Below are 18,978 nucleotides of genomic sequence, written 5' to 3'. Positions count from 1 at the left end.
CCCCCGATCAGTCTACTTTGTAGTACCTATACTGTCACAACTTTGTAAAAACTGGTGTACAAAAAATGTACTATTGCTCCTTGATGAACATAATGTACTGTACAAAAATACATGCCACTTGTATAACTGATATTGCTCCGAAACATGTTGTTATTGTTCCTTATCCATGCTGTTATTTTGTGTAAAAACAAATCATAACTAGCCAAAATAAATATTAATATAAACAACAGTGACATCGGGGTTGGGGAGGGGATGCAAAGGCAACAGATTAGTACACGACATCTGAGATGTATGGGATAAGTGTCGGCACTGTTTGCAGCAAATTTAGAAAATAAAGAGAGCCACAACTATTCTACTGTGAATACAGTTACATGATAGCTTATTCCTCACATATTTAGGGTGGTGACGGGGTCTTTAAAGTAAAAAGGAAATATTAAGGGGCAGTCCTAAAATAATTTGTAGGTAGACACCGGAATAATGATTTTATGGTTTACACCATAAACATTTTGTAACTGCTAGCAACCAACAGATAGTAACATTTGGTATCATAGAAACATAGTGAAGAGTGATGGCAGAAAAAGACCAAGTGGTCCATCAAGTCTGCCCCTCCCATATACATATGCTTGAACAACATGGGTAGCATATGTATAGAACACTTAATAGCACTTATCAGGTCAGACCAAACAAGAGCACTGTCATAGAAAGAAAAGTATCATCAGTCTAGATTTTTGACTCACACCTGCTCTAAGCTAGGCTGGCCATATGCAGGTACTAGCCTGCATAAATCCTGTGTCTCTGCTCTATAAGCAGCCAGTGTAAGGAACTGGAGCAAATTTTCCAATCCACTGGAACTCTGCAGTTTGCAGTGTTGATCTCTCGAGAAGGTGTCTTAAATCTATACAGCATTAAATTGATGCACAGGTACATCAGAATACTTTGTAATGTACTACAGTAGCTAAGCATAGTGCACTGACAGTAATCATAAAATGCTGATGATGAGCACTGCAAAGAAAAGAGCAGATAAAGCATTTGATCATGTAAATGAGTAACAAGAGTGTAAAATGATGTTATGTATCTGATTAGCACATTAACACAATACGACATATGTAACAAGATGGAAATGCAACATTTGTTATTTTTGATACGCTTCCAAATCCTGTAAATGTATGAGCTACAACCTATTAAGCTAAATGCACAGCATATTCACAACTGTGCATGCAAATATTGGCATCTTGTCAAGAAATGTACAGTGCCAACAATGAATGCAGATTTCAACAGCTGAAAAGTCACTAAATAGTACTGGAGGGAGATAAAATGATTGGTTTGATGATATCTGCATAACAACAGTTATATCCAGATGTGTTGATGTGTAATTTGTACCCCATACACTAATTCCTAATGTGTAAAAAGCATTTGTATTGTACAACAGGTAACAGTTATGGGTAACAAATATATTTGCCTTTTTTTCTTTTGGTATATTGCCTTTTTTTCAGCAAAAGTAATCAGTTCTTTAAAAATAAGGGATCCCTGAAAAGTAACCAACCTATCAAAGTTATAATAATACATTTGACCATAGGTGAGAATACCAACATTTAAACCAAAATGCATAATACATTTGTCTCCTGATTTAGCCATGAAGGATGACAGGCATTCAGTAACACAAAGTAAACTTGTCACAAAACATGGCAAAACCTGAACTGAGCATATGAGGGGAAAATGCATAAGTAGGCAGAGGAAGCTATATGCAACTCTGAACTTTTCAGGTAAAGTTGAACTTGAACTGCCTCTACCATCTCCAGAATTGTATGTTATCTTCCAATGTGAAGGATGGCCTAGGTGATTACAAAGGATGAGGGTAGGAGCATGGCCAAGCTTGACTTTTACAGGAAACATTGACATTTGTGTACAACTTCAGCTGCCTTTATCTCTGTATATACCAATAACTTTGGTATAAGCAGTTTTCACTGAAAGTAATCTCTGCAAATTCATTTTTTCATCAAATGCTCAGTGTGAACTGCTCAGGTTTGAAACAAGTTTACCATAATACACTATTGTATGCACTTACATGTGTGGTTGTGGGGAGCAGCCTGGACTGCTGTTTCCATTGCTGTCGATGTGATCCAGTGAACCATTGAGGTCTTCGTGCACAGCCTGTAGTAAGCCAGTAGATGCATTGTTTATCAAACCTGGGTTACTCAGTAAAGGTAAACTGCTTTCTGCCAGAGCGGCCTGGTAGGAAATAAAAGGGAGATTGACGATTATTTTCTCAGACCTTTTTCTTAACAAGGATTGTCAGCCTTTGACCTTTATGTGACACTAATATTTATCTGAGAGAGGGTAACACGTGAAGTATAAAATCTGCAGAGCAAAGTACTAGCCAGCACAATTTTGCTTTGGTTTACTCTGTTTTCTAGCTTACTGCCAATTTGGTGTATTAAGGAGTCTGCAATGCTTAGATTGCATTACTTTCAACATAGTACACTGATGCTTACGTTAGAAAAGTATTGGTTAAAATCTCAGACTTAATAGCAGCAATTCAGTCAGTTACACTGAGAAAACATGAGTATTCCAAAACTTGCCACAGGGTGTCCTTCTTGCCACTTCACATCAAAAGTAATAGGAATTAGGCACAGAGTATTTTGCTTTATAACTGTGCCTGCTAAAACTAATAAAGAAAAGTGTGTGTTTTCATGATAGATAGATAGATAGATAGATAGATAGATAGATAGATAGATAGATAGATAGACAGACATGTATTCAGAACATTGTTAAGTACTGTGCTAGGGCTTTTCATGCAAAAAACAAGTTTAAAATAAGTATATCCCTCTGTGTTGTTTCTGACCCCTAAACCTAAACATTAAACTGACCCTAACACTTAGTTCTCACTTTAACCCCGAAATATAACAATGTAAAACTGACCGTAAACAAATCTTCCTCTAACACTGACAACTTAACCCCTAAAAGTAGACCTAGCACCAGCTTTTTTTCATGTTAAGTGCATGTGTACTACACAAATTATCAGGTTAACACCATTAAGCATGTAATATGTTTCAGAGATCACAGTATTGCCTTCATCTAATTTTCTTCCAGGAGGATGTTGTCATCTTTGTTTGAGCACTATGCCAGGCCAGCATCTACAGTACTTCCTGTATGGAGATTCTGGCTCAGAAATAACACGGCCATTTAAATCCTGTTGCCTGTGCAGTACTTCACTGTGTTCAAAAATGACTAACGCAGATCAGCTCTGTGCTGCAGCCGCTTACCTTTTTTGGTACAACGTTACAATGTTATTATCTTATTGTCAGGGGAGAGTGAGGAAATGCTTCCCCCTGGTGTTATTAGTCTGACGGCCTCATCTTGGCCTAACCAAAGTCACCTGCCTGAAACTGGAGAGCTACTTTTAAACTATGTCAGGAACAATTTTCTTTAAAAATGTTGCTCTATATTGTGACATATCACATATTTTTTCATGCAGATTTGTAAAGTTACTGATAGTCCCACCTTAAACAAATCCTGTAACCCTTAATCTGATTCTAAAACTTAAACCTTAACCTCCCCTTAAACCAACACTAACTCAATATTTAGCGTGAAAACCTAAAACAAAGTAAATCTGTCATGACCCGAGGCTGCCACTGCTGACCTCTCCTGCAAATGCTAGTTGCCTGACTCTTGTGCCATTTACTTTGAGTTACTAACCAGAAACAAGTAGGAAGATACAGACGTATGCCTTTAATCCACCTTTTCTGATATACACACTTTTTGTGAGTCAGCAAGTCTGAAGCAACTGAAGCCACAGGGCCTGCATAACAGCCAGATAAATAGCATTTTAAAGGTGCCCATACACTTTACAATTATCTGCAGATTTTCTGTGGTCAGATGGAAAAAGTGCAACAGATTGGCCCAGGTGGAGATTACTCCATCTACACAGTTAAGTGTAGATGGAGGAATCTGCTGTACCTTTTTTCATCTACACTTTCTATCCACAGAAAATCTGCAGATAATTGTAAGGTGTATGACCAGCTTTAGAAAGAGGTAAGCTAAGGCAATTCCCTTATTAAATTACCTCTTCCAATTACATTAAACAAATTCCTTAATTTTAACCCTATTCTTAACATTAACACTCAATGTTAAACCTTCAACAACTGACACTAACACTAACCTATAATGGTAAATAAACCCCTGAATTACGATTACCTTATAAGACATGACAGCTAAAAAAAAATCATATAGTCCTGTACCAAAGTCTTTGTGCTGAAAGCTAGTGAGTATATATTGTGTGTTACAAATCAAGTATAAATTAATTCAGAATGTTCTGTTACCTGTAAACTTGCATTGAGAGCTGCACCGTAGCCAAGGCTGGTAGGTATGTTTTTAACTAATGTTGGACTACTGTAAAATAAAAAAGAACATTGTTTGAAGAAAGTACTCTCTCTGACCATGCAGTTTTGACAAATAAATGACAGTTATCTATAAATAAACTTTAAAAGTCCACAATAAATCAAGCATGAATACAGCTAGTGCACTACAACAGAAATGCAGTTATTTGAACTGAGTTAGTGTCAAGTGTCATTTAGTGTCAAAGTCACAAAAATGTGCTTGTTGAGAAGCCTAGCAACACATGACGAAGAAGATCTTAATTACATTCAAAGGAAATCTGTTGGTGGGAAACAAAATCTATATTTGCACCACAATATGGTTGATTTAGTAAAGGTGAATAGGCTCTTTACCTTGCAGGGGAATTTGCACTTTGCATGGGAAGTTTTGCTTAGCTTATTTGCCTTTAGCAAATAAACCCTGAAGCATGAATTCTTCACTTTGAAGTGACACAGATTCTAAAGTGGCACTTTAAACAGGCAATTCCAGGTATCTGCATGCCACAACGAATATTCTTTGGCAATTACCAACTAAGCTTCCAGGTTGCCAATGATGCCTGTCCCACCTATGTGTCCTACAACTGGTGAGTAGAGCAGGCCATTAAAGTCAAGGGCCAATAATAAAGAACTTGAGGTGTAAATGTTATTATAGCATACAGATTTAGGGGTCATGGGATGCTATAAAGGTAAGCAGAGATGTTATGAAGGTACCTAGAGTTGTCTACTATTTACAGTCAGGACAATGTTAGACTTTATTAAAACTGGAGCAAACAGAATCTGGAGCAGTTGCCCATGGCAATCAATCAGCATATCTCTTCAGTTCTCTCAGGTAAGATTTGAAAATGAGACAGAGGAGCTGACTGATTTCAGTGCAAATCTGCTCCATATTTTGTCTGCTCCAGTTTTGATAAATTCCCCTGTCTATGTTTCATTAAACAATCGATATAACTGCTACACATTTTGTTTTAACATGCTAAAATGATCTATTTTCATCTGTAGCCCACTGTGACTGGTCAAAGATTTTTTTTTCCTTGTTCTTTGGAAACTCTGTGTTCAGGGCTTGTCAGATATCCCCTCCCCCAACTACAGCATGATTGGTTCACTGCTTTTCTAATAGATCTGCTCCAAAAGACTGAATTATGTACAGTAGGTGATATATAAGTGATATTATTTAGATCTATTTGTAAAAGGATTCAGGAACTTTACAGTAATGACTCAACCAGGCATTATTGAACTCCACTACTTCTAAATGCAAACCTTCTGCAAGAACTCTTTACCTAAAAGCCTTACTACTTTAAAATTAAAGTCCATATTGTTCTAAGCTATAAATGAGCTGTAAAAATGTAGGCTTTTTTTATAATAGCAATGCTTTATGAAACTTTTCTTTGGCATGTTATGACTATTGACTGGTGCAATTAAAATGTGAACTCTTGACTTTGGTTATTAGAGAATGAGCGTTTTCAATTACTAGAAAATCAAATCGAGTTATCAGAAAGGATAAAATGATTTATACAAGACTAAATAGAGTACACTTAAGGTTTACTTCTACTTTGTGCTAAGTGTACAAATAACAAGTGAAATAAGTTCTGACAATCAATGCATTTCAGGGTAGTCTGGATGTAAATCACAATAGGACTGCTGCATATCTGTTATATTATGCATTATAATAAAATACCTTGCAAGGCTGAGGTCTTCCCTCCAAGAGCAGTTAGCCAACAATATTGTGCCTCACCCCATGCATATAAGATTGTTACCAATGCAGCCAAAAGTGGTTAGAGACTCGGGCCAACATCTCATGTTTATGGGCAGCTTAACACTGGCTATTCACATAACAAGTGATTGTACAGTCTCTAGACAGAGCCTAATTAACCTCCAACTGTATAACTAAGATGTGACAGCAATTAAAGGGATGACTTAGCAGTGCTGATTAGAAATTCTTTCTCTTTTGTGGCACCTATGGAACTGCAGCCTAAAGGAAAAACAGGTTATTGCTTTATGGAGAACTGGTAAAATCACTCAACATAATCAAATGCCACTTTTACTTTACTATACTGCAGTAGGAGTGTAGCTAAAATTCAGTCCAGTACATTACTTCAGGGATAATGTTCACATGCCCAACTAAACCGCTTACTGAAAAAAAAGGCTTTCCATATAGCAAAACAGGGGGAACTGCTGCATGGAAACAGAGCTTTTTCCTTGGTTCTTACATACTGTAACATGCAGAGGAGGAGAGGTCTCACACAGGTACTGTGTTTATTTTTACACATGCACCTGTCTGTTAGAGATGTGAGTACTTCATAAACAGTGTTTAACACAGAAATGCTTTTTTGTTTTTACTTAAAAGGATAACAAAGTTTTATCATATGACCAGTTTAGTTTAGTGATTAGTGGGATCCTTATAGCATGAAATAGAATGGGAACTTCTAAAACCAGACTAGTTCATAATAAAAACATTGCCATGAGTGAATTCACCTATGTACAGGACAGCAAAGCGTCTGGCAGCCTATAGAGACAATTATATTTCATTTGTTATTAACACAGGATACACAAAGAGCCATTTTGCTGCAACTATCAACCAGACAGCTTTATGTTGCAGTGTTTGTTGATGTCAATCACTTAGAAAATGACATCTATAAGCCTGTTCCTGTAGTGGTTTTCCAACAGGCCTTGGAATGACCAAGCCAATGGGAATCAATGCTGACTAGCTTGGATCTGGTCTGATTTGTACCTCCTGCACCATACAGTAATGTATGAAGTATACATGTCATGTGTTGCCTGACATAAATGGCTTGTTATTTCATGTTCTTCTGACTTTTTCAGGATTACGCCTAGAATTGAATTTTTTTTTTTTACATTTTGTAGTATGCACATAAACAGCTTAATGCAAAATGTGACCGTGGAATGGACAGGAAATCGTTTGTGAATGTTTTTGCCTTTAAGTGTTAAGAGTTTTATGCAATTAACGGAAAGTTCAATTGATTAAAGTGCAAATTAAAAAATTGAATTTCATGGTAATTTTGTGTTTTATTACGGTAATCCTGAGCTTTTAGTATGGAGGCACGCAAATATGCAATACCGTAGATAATTTTAAACTGAAACATGGTTCTTTCATTATATTTATCATCATTAACCTGTCAATTCATTTCCATTCCTCAAATCATTGTTAACCTTAATAAGCCCAGTCTCTTTTGCATTTGACCCCTGTGGAGCAAAGAACATGCTTGACGTCTGCTAAACACTGGTGGACAATGGCAACAGATATTTATCATTATATATACACATAATGGAGACATACCCAGTGATTTTCTGTGACCTTCTTTTCTGATATTCTGCTTCATCTACTGTCCATACAGCCCCTTTAACATTCTCCACTCGAACAAAACATTTGTGCAGGCTGAGATTGTGACGTACAGCATTCTAAATAAGACATAAGAAACAGAGGCGGTTCCATGAAATAATTCACATTTTGTTGGTACAGATGGCATGAATTAAAAATAGAAATTTTATGTTTTGCTATAACATGGACCAAAGTTGAGAAAAAAAAAGACTTACTTGACCTACACTATATGAACCTTTCAAGCTATTTTAATAATAGCTATGTCAGAACCTTCCTTTCAGTGAGCTGGTCTAAATTGCAATATCTGTACAAATTACAGTATCTTTGAAAATGCCAGAACAATTAGGTCAGCTCAGCTCTGTCCCTGATCATGCACTCGGGGACAGATGAAATGTCCAAAGGAACCAGTCCTGCTTGAGTTATTAACATGCTAAAAAGGCTACAGTGACACGTGTTAATTTTGCACAAAGCTTTATGCAAATAAGCTCAAAGGCATTCTTTTCATCCCACAATAATGAAATGACAGAGTTTGTTTATTCAGTATTATTAGATGCCATTTTCTAGTTACAGTTTAATGTTTTCTGACTACTGGCTCAGCTGAGTGATGGGTAAGCATTACAGACATACAGCCAAAAATATACATTACACAGTCTTTGTCATTTATTCATTGTTCTGCAGTGATATATTTTATATTCTACTCTCTCTTTTTATTTAACATTGCACTGCACAGAATTCTTGAGGCTGTGGTTCCTTATGCCATGATGCTTACAGTGTATTTTCAGATGAGCATGTACTAAAAACAGTCAAAGAAATAAAAGTTAGCTTAATAATTTTCCAGTTAAATGCAAATATATAAAAGCATATTTGTTTCCACAGATATGTGCATCTATAAGTACAGTAAACAAATGATTATTTTAAACATAACTGTTTCAGATAAGAAAAAGTATTCATCTAAATAAAATTACTGTTATAAAGGGGTTAAATACAGCTAAAACATTTATGGAGGGGATCATTAATCTGACATATTTTTATTCGGATTCTTCTGCCGTATACTATCAAGTCAATTCGGTAATGACCTAATTCTTATTTCTTGAATATGAAACAAAGTAATTTTGATAAAGATTTCTTTTTATTTGCACAAAGACAAGCTTCTGGCTTGCTTTAAGAGAAGAATTCTTTAAAAAAAAAAAAAAAAGCATAAGCAGATCTAGCATCTGACCTGAAATCCAAGGATTTGATTGATCTTAATGCCCATGGCTCGGAATATGATAATTTTAATATTAATGAGCAAATGAGCAGTTTTATTATGCATGCGATATAGTTAGAACTAATAAGCTGTTCAGAATGAGTTTTGCTGGATCCCCGAGCTGTGGAGATGAGACCAAGCTAAGATATTAAATCACCTTTCATTTCTTTTTAAATTTCTTTCAGTAAATCAAATGACAGAAAATTCAGTACAATCTCTAATGAGTAACAATAGAAAATGCAAATCTTCAACATAAATATTACCTATTGGAAAAAGAAGTCATTAGGTAGATTCTGGCCAGGTTCCTGTAGTTGTTTATTTTCCCCCACTAAACAAAACATGTGCCCATTGGCAGTGCGTAAATAAAACAATTGCATCACTTCGCTATGCAACACAGCAGCTAATAACTTCTAAACATTTTGTAAATGAAAAGCATTATAAACCTTTCACACCCATATATCTGTAATCGCCTGCCAGATTCATTTGCATTTTAAATCCAAATTAATTCACTTTAGCATATCTCACAGTTGAAAATTCTTAGTATGCTGATGAGTGCTTTGCCGCCTCTGTTCTGCTCAGCTACAAACATTCTCCCCTTTTGTATGAAATGGCTTGTGGCTAATTGATGTTTCTGACTGCTTTTTGAAATGAAAATAAAACAGTTCACTTAGACTGTGCTGAGTACCCTTATCTTGCCAGACATTGCTCTCTACCAGAAATAGATGCATATGACGAACATTTTTTAGCACCCTGCGGGAACCAGACAATAAGGTTGTTTGGACAGGGATATAGATGAACTCTTTTGTCTAAGTAAATAAACTGCATTTATGTCCTGACAGGATAATATTCACTTTACTTTCTTTTTAGTTCCAGCTGAGTAGCCCCAGCTTTCACTACAGTGGCAGATCCAGTCTGTATGATGAGCTATGATGTGTACAAAAGGCATAGACCAAGACAAAACCTACAGCCTCCATTTGTTGCACAAGGCAAACAGACATTTTTCAAACTAATTAGCCAATAATATGCAAGAGAAAAAGTAATATAGTGCGACTAACAAAGGTGTTGATGATTGAGTGCTCACACTGTAATTAGTGTGTCAGGCCCTCATTTCTCTGCCAAGCCTCTGCTATTAATTGCACCAAATTAGAAAACGATATCAGAGGCAAAATTATTCTTTCACTTGTCATTTTGAGAGAGAGAATTCATTCCATTCAAGAGGCAGGTTAAAAAGAGAGGACGCAGATACTAATCTGCTTATGCCATGGAAATAAATGGTCCTTGTGCTATCAGCAAGCACTATGTGAGCCATCTAAAGCTGCTCGAAAGTAGTTACCTTCCAAGTTGCTGCATTACGCCTGAAGTAAGCAAACGTCCGTGTAAACCAGCTGTAAATTTCATTAAGTGTTAACTGCCTGTCACTTGATTCCATGATAGCCTGAAATGAGACGAAGATGCGTAGTGACATTAAAAATACTTTCTAACTAGACCAGATGTCATTTGTATCACTGTGTCATCTTGAGCTAATAACGTATGTTCATCTAATGAAAGTTCACTTTCCTTGTACTTACCTGCCTTATGAGAGTTGCATATGTAAATGGGGGCCGGACATCAGCATTTTTATAAAACTCGTAGTTTGGGGCAATTTCTATAAAACACAAGCATAGTGGCAATCTAAAAACTGTATATACCCATAGCAAAAACCAGTATCACGTGTTAGCATAAAACAATGTGCAATGTAATCATAAATTATTGACGTGTTTTAGGTTATATATAAGAACACCTGCCATTATTTTTATTCAAAGATTAAATCTAGCCCTCTCTTAAAGACATATATATTTTCATTTTAAAACATAAAAAACAAGCAGTAATAAAAACGTTCTCAAAGATCTGCTTGTTCAGTAAAAGTTGAGACAAAACAAATGATTAGTATACCTGAGGACATAGGTATATTATATTTGTCAGAGTGTCTTCTTCGAATGGCTCCAACATTAGGTACACTGGCCGATGTGATTACAGAGGGTCCCTGGGTAATTGGAGTGACAGGTGCGGTTGGCGTGGTTGGGGTTTGAGGTAAGCTTTGAGGGGATGTGTCCAACATGTTTTTAGACATGGTGACACTGGACACCAGGTTTAGCTGTAAGAGAACACATACATACATCAGAGATGACACTTCCAATCCGAAAATAATATGTTTAAGACGGAGGAAATTGGTTTAATATTTATACTGTGCACATGCTGGTAACTGATTGCTTCAAGGGAAAAGAACCTATTACAGACAATTATATCGTTTTATGACATGAACCTTATTAGAGAAAGAGAGTTAGTGAGATTATCTAATAATCTTCAAAACAGTACTTTAGCCAAACAGGTAGAAATTAGCTTGTGTTCACCAGTCATGAGAAATGAAGTGCATACTGATCAGTGAATTAGTTACCTTCAAAATAGTGGGGAAAAAAAAAATCAAAAGACCCAAAGAGAAAAGACCTTAAATAAAAGTTCATATTCCGACCATGCTATAGTGTTTGTTCTTAGTCCTAAATCTCAGATGAGAAGCTCCAACCAGCTGGAAAATCTTACACTGACCTTTAGTCTCCTTGCTAATTTGGTGGAATGGTAATGACATTACTACATATTCAAACAAAATTGTCTTAATTGCAAATTAGCCAGAGGAGGCTGAACTTTTTCAAATTAAATCTGATTGAAGATGGGGAGAGGGAAATGGTATTTCCTCACTAACAATCATTTGTGGCATGTGTTAACAAATATAATGAAATGTCAAGTTTGCCAATTCCACTGGAAAGATCATTTTCAATTTGTGATTACAGTGTCACTTATTGCTGATATACTCTGGAAAGTGGGTGTCAGTGTAGAGAAAAGGAAAATAGGTGAGAATATATGCAATCTGTTCTAAAATGTATCATCTATTAATCCCCTCAGTAAACCACTGTTCCTCATTATAAAAAAAAAAAAAGAAAAAAAAAAACGAAAAAAAAAAAACTCATCACCTCTACCACACCTCTTTGGCCATAAATAGCATCCAATTAGCAAAATTTAAAAGGAGTGCAACACTTGCAATGATTACATCCATAATCTGAATGGTATTCATCTGGGATAATATGTGGGTAATTTGATTCATAGCCCTACTTAACCCCTTCATGCTCCTTCAGAACAGCAAGTGTTAAAATGCCTAGACTGATGCTTGTATTAATAATTATTTGTCTGCACACTGCATTAGCCTTTCACCTAAACATAAAAATCAGCTGCTACTGTATAGAATTTGGCAACACCTGCCCCTTTTAAATCCCAAACATTCTTTCTGAGGCAAACAATATTTTAATAGGGAGAAATGGTGTGTACAGCATTGATTGATCTTTCTTTGTGGATTTGTTTTACACATTTAGTCAGTGGTGAGATTTGTTAGGGAAACAAAAATTAACATATGCCAGCTAATTGTTCTTCTTTCTTGGGAAGCAGCCAGAAGAAGCACATTAGCAGTCTAATAATAACGACTGGCACCCTGAAGGCTTCCCCAAGTGCATCTGTTCCCAATAAACCACAAACTGTTATTCAGCTCCCACTCAAAGCCAGCAAAGTGAAATGGGAATTCTTTGTTACGTACATAAAAAGGCTGAGATGATATGACTAAATGCTGTACTTCATGCATTTAGAACACCAATTCTATGTACTTGTTAATATCATGAACACTACAACTTCTTTCAATCCCTCTCTGGTTACATTATGCTTCGATCTACATGTATAACACATGTACACAGAAAAATGCAAATCGAATATAAAGCCTAACAGTACCATACACAGACAATAATACCTTCACTTATACCATCATTATCTCAAACAGGTTTAATAATATGTGGCAGGTTCAATCTAAAAATTAAGTTTAGATACAAACAGGTTTATACAATAAGGTTGAGCAGAGCAAAGTTTAGTGACTCACAGCAACCATTAAGGAATGATCATGGACATGATGTGGCTACTGTTAACCCAAATCTGTTAGGTTGCTAAAGCAACTAGCTTGAGCATCTAGTATAGTGAAAACAGATTGCTGGCTGGTTGCTATGGGCTACATAACGCTGCATGCTGCCTTATTAAAAAAGGAAGAGTCAAATAAACTAGTTGGAATTTCGGTTTTCTGTGTTTAGATATAAAGCATAGTGCTAACATTTGGAAATATTGAAGCCATTTATCCTGTTGTAAAGCGAGGTGACCATTTAAAATGTTTGTAAAATAGACTTCTTTTACATTTAGTTCTATCATTTATTATTTACTATGCAGCTTTTAGGACACTTACAGTGTTTTGTATTTACATTATTACATATGAAGGGTGCATATTTACCAACTGCAATGAACAGATGGCAAATGCAAGGTTAATGTTCCAAGTATTTAGAAAGTTTATTTACTACAATTATGTTGTGGACAGTATGTGTTATGCATTGACAGGAATAGGGGGTTATCGGATTACACACACAACAACCTCTCTGCTAATATAGCCAGTTTCTTCTTTACAAACTGCAAGAGCCACCAACAAGTGCAGGGGCAGTGTTGAACATGCCCTGTAAACACTTTATTATAAATGCATCCTATATAAAATGTTAATTTGTAAAATAAGAATTTTATACTAAAAAATAATACAAAACATAGCTTCATAAACTTACTAAAACATATAAAATGTACCTATACCATTATAGCTTCCCTTAAAATAGGTTTCTAAGTTTTTGGAGAAGTGGCTTATTGCACTGAAGAGCCAGCACAGCATTTGCAAAAGAAATCCATTATTCAATCAATTTATATGGTCCTACAGCATATACCGTGTTTGTTATCTCCTCGGCTGAGCTGAAGGGTGGTACTATGATAGCTGTTTAATAGATTAAAGAAAACACTGTTGTGGGTCAAAATAACTTTATTTTGATTCATGAGAGTATTTTTATTTGATCTTCATTTGAGGAAACCAAAAAACTTTATATCTGACAGTTTACTTTTCTCTTCTACGAAATACATTGTCCTGGTTGGTGGGATTAAATCATTACTACAAAAGCGCTGTTTTAATTGTTTGTAATATATAATAAAAATATTACAAAGACCCTTATATGCAGCTTTAAACTACATTAACTTGGAACAATTTTCTTTTCTTGTTTATCTTTTGATACATGGATTCTATAATACAGATGTAAACCTGATCAGAAGCATCTTAAACCCCCCATTAACCAGTTGACATCCGCGGTGTTAAACCCCCTTCCCATCCAGGCCATTTTTCAGTATTCAGCGCTGCGGTACTTTGACTGACATTTATTCCGTCATGCAGCGCTGTACTGAAATTAATTTTATACCATTTTTTAGGGACAGATATAGCTTTCTTTTGGTGGCATTTAATCACCACTGGGGTTTTTATTTTTTACTATATTAAGGAACAATTACCGAAATTAAAAAGAAAAACGATTTCCCCTATATTAAATGATAAAACATTTATTATTACCCAATTTTTTGGTAAAATATAAAAGACGGGGTCACGTCGGGTAAAAAGACATCAAACATGTCAAGCCCTAAAATTGTGTGCGCACGCAAAACCTCAAAAAACGATAATACCCAAAATTGGCCATAGGCTATGCTTTAAAAGCTTTTACCGCTCATCAGTTTAGTGTTATCAGTGATTGATGGCCCTAAAATGATTGCTCTCACTGCGACGTTCGCGGCGATATGTAACGTGTGTAGCGCAATTGTCGTGTTTGCGCGCTGGTGCACCGGACGGGTATTTATGTTTATATCTGCGTAAACGTGGGGGTGGGGGAGTTCAACATTTTGCGTTTTTTTTTTAACTTTTTTTATACGCGACTTTTATTTTATTTTACTTTTTTATATGTGACTTTTATTTTTTTATTTATATATATATTTTTTGCACTTATTGTTATTGCTATTATATAGGGGGATAACAATCCCCCTATATAATAGCAAAGGCACACTGACAGGTCCTCTTTATGGAGACATTAGGGGTCCCTAGGACCCCTAATGTCACCTGTGGACCCCAAAGAAGCTGATGAAGCAGAGCACATATAGACGATCGGCGGGCTATGGAGCCGCTGATCGTCTATATGTGAAACACCCGGTAACGGGTGTTTGCATTGGTCGGGTCTTTTCAGCCCGTGCGTGCCCGCTAGGGGGCGCGCGCGAGCAGAAAAAAAAATGCCGTCTGGAGACGGCAACCCACCAAAGCTGCAGTGTCGTCCGTCCGTTTTTTTACAACGGGCGGAGGCAAGTGGTTAAGACACAAGAAGTAGAAAATAAATCTGGTCTATGAGGACACAGGCGGCAACCAAAAGCTAAATGATGTTCTGACCTTTCCACACAGAAACTTTCAGTGCTGTGTTATAACCTTGTTAAATACATTCTTCACAATTTCTGTCTCAGTGACACAAGGGGAAGTGGGAATAAATCTCCCCAGCATGGATACAGACAGCAATAAGAAACCGAGAAAGGTTCTAATCTTTCCTATGCTATTAATTCCACTCTAATTAGTGCAGATGAAAGAGAACAATATGGATCTTTGCAGGGGGTTATTTCTGCTCCCCTCTGCTTGCATTTGGTTTTTTTGCTTTCTTTCTACCAACCAGAAAATAGTTGACTGACCAAACTGGTCCAATGTGTATGCCTGTATGAGCATGGTAGAGATTGTCAAGTCACAAGTTAATTCAGGGGTGATAAGTTCATTGGACTCTGTAATATGCAGCGAGACTTGCCAGTGCAATCTAAATAAATATAATATATATTCTTTACTTAGAAGTCTTCAGCATTATGTCAAAGAAGACAGGCATTAATTTCACATTTGTGCATAACATACAACTTTTAAGAGAAATGAAACGAGCCAGAATGGACACCTGACTGATAAGTGTAGACACTGGAACTAATAATTGATAAGCTTGATAAGAAGCACTTTTCACTGTGTGCACTACAGTGTATATTAGTAAATGGTATCTGGAGACAGTGTTTCTGTTTCCACATCTGCACTTTTCCAAGAACTGTCAAATCTTTTTCCTCCTGATTACCCACCTCTGCACTATTAGCCAAAAATAAAGTCTGCTGAGCGAGGAAACAACATCATTTACCCAGGTTTTTAAAATATGTTTCATGGGCTCCCTAAAGCTGCAGACTGAGTAAGCGCAAAGTGATATATTATTTACACTACTTTTATAAGCCTTGTATCAATTTATGTGGGAGTATCAGACAAGAATATGTACTCCTGCTATCCACTGTTCGCATTACAATAAAAAAGATTAAAGTCAGAAATAGTCAAACATGTTTAAAATAAGCGCAGGAATTTCATTTTCTATATGTATGCAAATGAGTATGTTTACAATGATCCGCTAACTTATTTTAGCAGCTGGCCATAACAAGCATAACATGTTTGTAGGCATGCAATCATGAACTGATAAAGAAGAATGTATTATTAAGTAAGGAAAAGCATGTAAAAACTAAGATGAACACTTAACCACCTTAGCTCATCTAAATATATTCAAGGTTGGGTGAAACTCATTATTCAGGACTTGCAGCCTTGATAACTTTGATTTTCATCCATCCATAGCATGGCCAAAAGGTACCGTTTAATGAAGTACCATTCAGAGAGTAAATGGGGTCATATAATAGTGCGGTTGCACCTTGTGTTCATGTACTGATAGCTGTTAAGGGTGCAGTGATGAACCAACATAGCTCATTTCTCCCTGGTAATAAATTCCTCCTATTAATATTTATCAAATGTGTGGGCTGTCTCAACTGAGACAGTACACACAAGATCATAAATCCCTACTACTATATCAATTTTAAACCTTTTTTTTCTATTTTGTGCAATGTAAAAAATTATAATTTTTTTTTTTTATGTACAGCTTTTTTCAACTTTGTTGATTTACCTCACTACTTGAGTTGTCGCTTTTCAGTGGAATCTTTAAACTGTAGTCTTGTTTTAAATTGTTCATCTTAGATTCTGTATTAATTGCTCGCCATCAAACACAATTAGCAATTCTTTCATGTGTGGTTTATGTAATGTAATACTTCAATTACATTATTCATTCAGGTTCTGTTTTGGATTATAGGCTGAAAATTCTTTATTAGCGTAGTCGTAACCATGCTGCTGGAGTTAAAAAATTCACTGATTGAATAATTAATTGGAAACGAACAAGCTGCAGATTCCTGATGGATTTATGAGACAGTTATTCCGTCTTGTGATTATCTACATTGTGCTATAGGAAGCTATAAGAAAACTAATTTTATTTCAATGAAATTTCAGGTTTTCCAAAGAAAAGCACACTACCCTGTGTGCTGTCACTGTGCAAGCTGTGATTGGTTAGGAGTACAAACAGTGTACTGAAAAGGAAACAACATCCACAGTGTCTGCTTCTAAAAAGGACAGCACATGCCATTTCACTGATACCTTTACAACCCATAATATTAAATACTGTTAATGTTGTGTTCACAAGTATAACAATAACAACAGTTATAAGCTAAATGTACAAAAGTGGGACTATGACTCATAACAACTAATCAGCCTTTCATTGTATGGTACAAGCTAAACAATGAATCTGATTGGCTGTTGTTAGCAATTATCCCACCTTCTTCCTCCAGGTTTTTAACAATGCCTGCAGATGTGTTCTTGACTAGTCAAAAAGAAGCTTAAATTGTAGCTGAAGGCAAAATAAAAAAATGCAATATATCTACAGATATAATTCCTTAGAAGTGCAGACTGCAATGATTTCCTTTTTTTCCCCTGGTGATCTGCCAGTAACACACTTCCTGTCCTTGGGTGACGCTGCTCACTCACTGTGCCTTATCTATGGAGAAGAGTGATGTCAGTTCAGGCTGCTTCCTGATTTGGACTATAAACACCTCCCCTCTTCTCCAATACATCTAGGGCAGTGTTCTGTAGTTTGCAGAAGACAGATAAAGTTGATTATGTTGTTTGAGATTTCAGGTATTTTCTGTATTTGTAGAAAATGTACTTAGACGTGGTGGCTGTTTTTTTCCTATTTTCATGTGCTAAGGTAGACTGTTAGGCTACAAAATGTTACATTTCTGTTCTTAGGTTTAGATATACTTTAAGTCTGTCATAAGAGAAACATGGAGGCTGCTGAGATAGTATAAGATGCTGGCTGTGTCTGGCTGTAGAGTTGAACCTTACATCTTGTGTCACGGACCTAGGACAAGCATACAAGATATGAACTACTGACTTTTTTCCTGATCAGCATTCCTGTTCCAGGTCAGTGACTTAGAAAATATTAAAGAAAGTAGATAAACATTATAGCCAGCCAGCTAGCATTTTCAGAGGGAGGGCAGAAATGGCAGCTTTATCTTAGGACAAGCTTACTTGCACTCACAAACCTAATATAACAGCACACATTGCTTTGGGGAAAAAAAATCAAATAAATATATATATATATACACACACACACACAAACAGAGAGATCTTTGCCACACGTAATAACATTTTTAAGGCCAATAAAACTGGTCTACTACTCTGAGAATTCATAAGATTTGACCAGGCCACCACCATATATGTATTCATATGAAAAGTTGATTTTCACAAGGAATTGAATGGCAACATTAATAATTTCCTGTTTAGTTTAAAGTTGGCCATGCATGGCTCGAATTTCAGATGATTCCTACAAAATCGCTGAAATTTGTACCATGGGTGGCTCTGTTGGTGGTTGCAGTCACTGCTGGTTGAACAGGGACTGCAGCCAATCACCCGCAGTCACTTTTCAAGTACTAAAGCAGCTGAGCTACCACGACTACTTTTAATAAAAAATTAAATAACCAAATATGTACTTTAGAGTAGGTGGTGGAAGCGAGTGGTTTTCTCTTGTTCCCATTCATTAAATGTGTTTGGCCAACTTAACTCTGGAAGAAGTACAACTGAGCTGATGCATACATTACAGCTTGGAGATGGCTAGGGACACCTAGACACCTATTAAATTATTGTATTGTATGTGTGTAATTGTATGTGTGTAATTATATATCTATATATA

General features: G+C 36.2%; 1 protein-coding gene across 2 annotated transcripts in view; it reads right to left on the bottom strand.

Moving 5' to 3' along the window:
• FOXP2 (forkhead box P2) overlaps positions 1 to 18,978 on the bottom strand; it is a 213,510-nt gene that overhangs the window by 40,855 nt on the left and 153,677 nt on the right. For both annotated transcript variants that reach the window (XM_018568425.1, XM_018568426.1), the window contains 6 exons: positions 10,889 to 11,090; positions 10,525 to 10,601; positions 10,290 to 10,391; positions 7,669 to 7,790; positions 4,320 to 4,389; positions 2,066 to 2,229 (listed from right to left, as the gene is read on the bottom strand). In XM_018568425.1, the coding sequence (XP_018423927.1) occupies positions 2,066 to 2,229; positions 4,320 to 4,389; positions 7,669 to 7,790; positions 10,290 to 10,391; positions 10,525 to 10,601; positions 10,889 to 11,090 (737 nt within the window). The remainder of the gene's footprint in view (positions 1 to 2,065; positions 2,230 to 4,319; positions 4,390 to 7,668; positions 7,791 to 10,289; positions 10,392 to 10,524; positions 10,602 to 10,888; positions 11,091 to 18,978) is intronic.

Source organism: Nanorana parkeri, unplaced genomic scaffold, assembly GCF_000935625.1.
Source record: "Nanorana parkeri isolate BGI_ZX_2015 unplaced genomic scaffold, ASM93562v1 scaffold1185, whole genome shotgun sequence".
Taxonomy (NCBI): Eukaryota; Metazoa; Chordata; class Amphibia; order Anura; family Dicroglossidae; genus Nanorana; species Nanorana parkeri.
The sequence above is the reverse complement of the archived record's forward strand: the minus strand, read 5'-3'. Positions and strand labels throughout refer to the sequence as shown.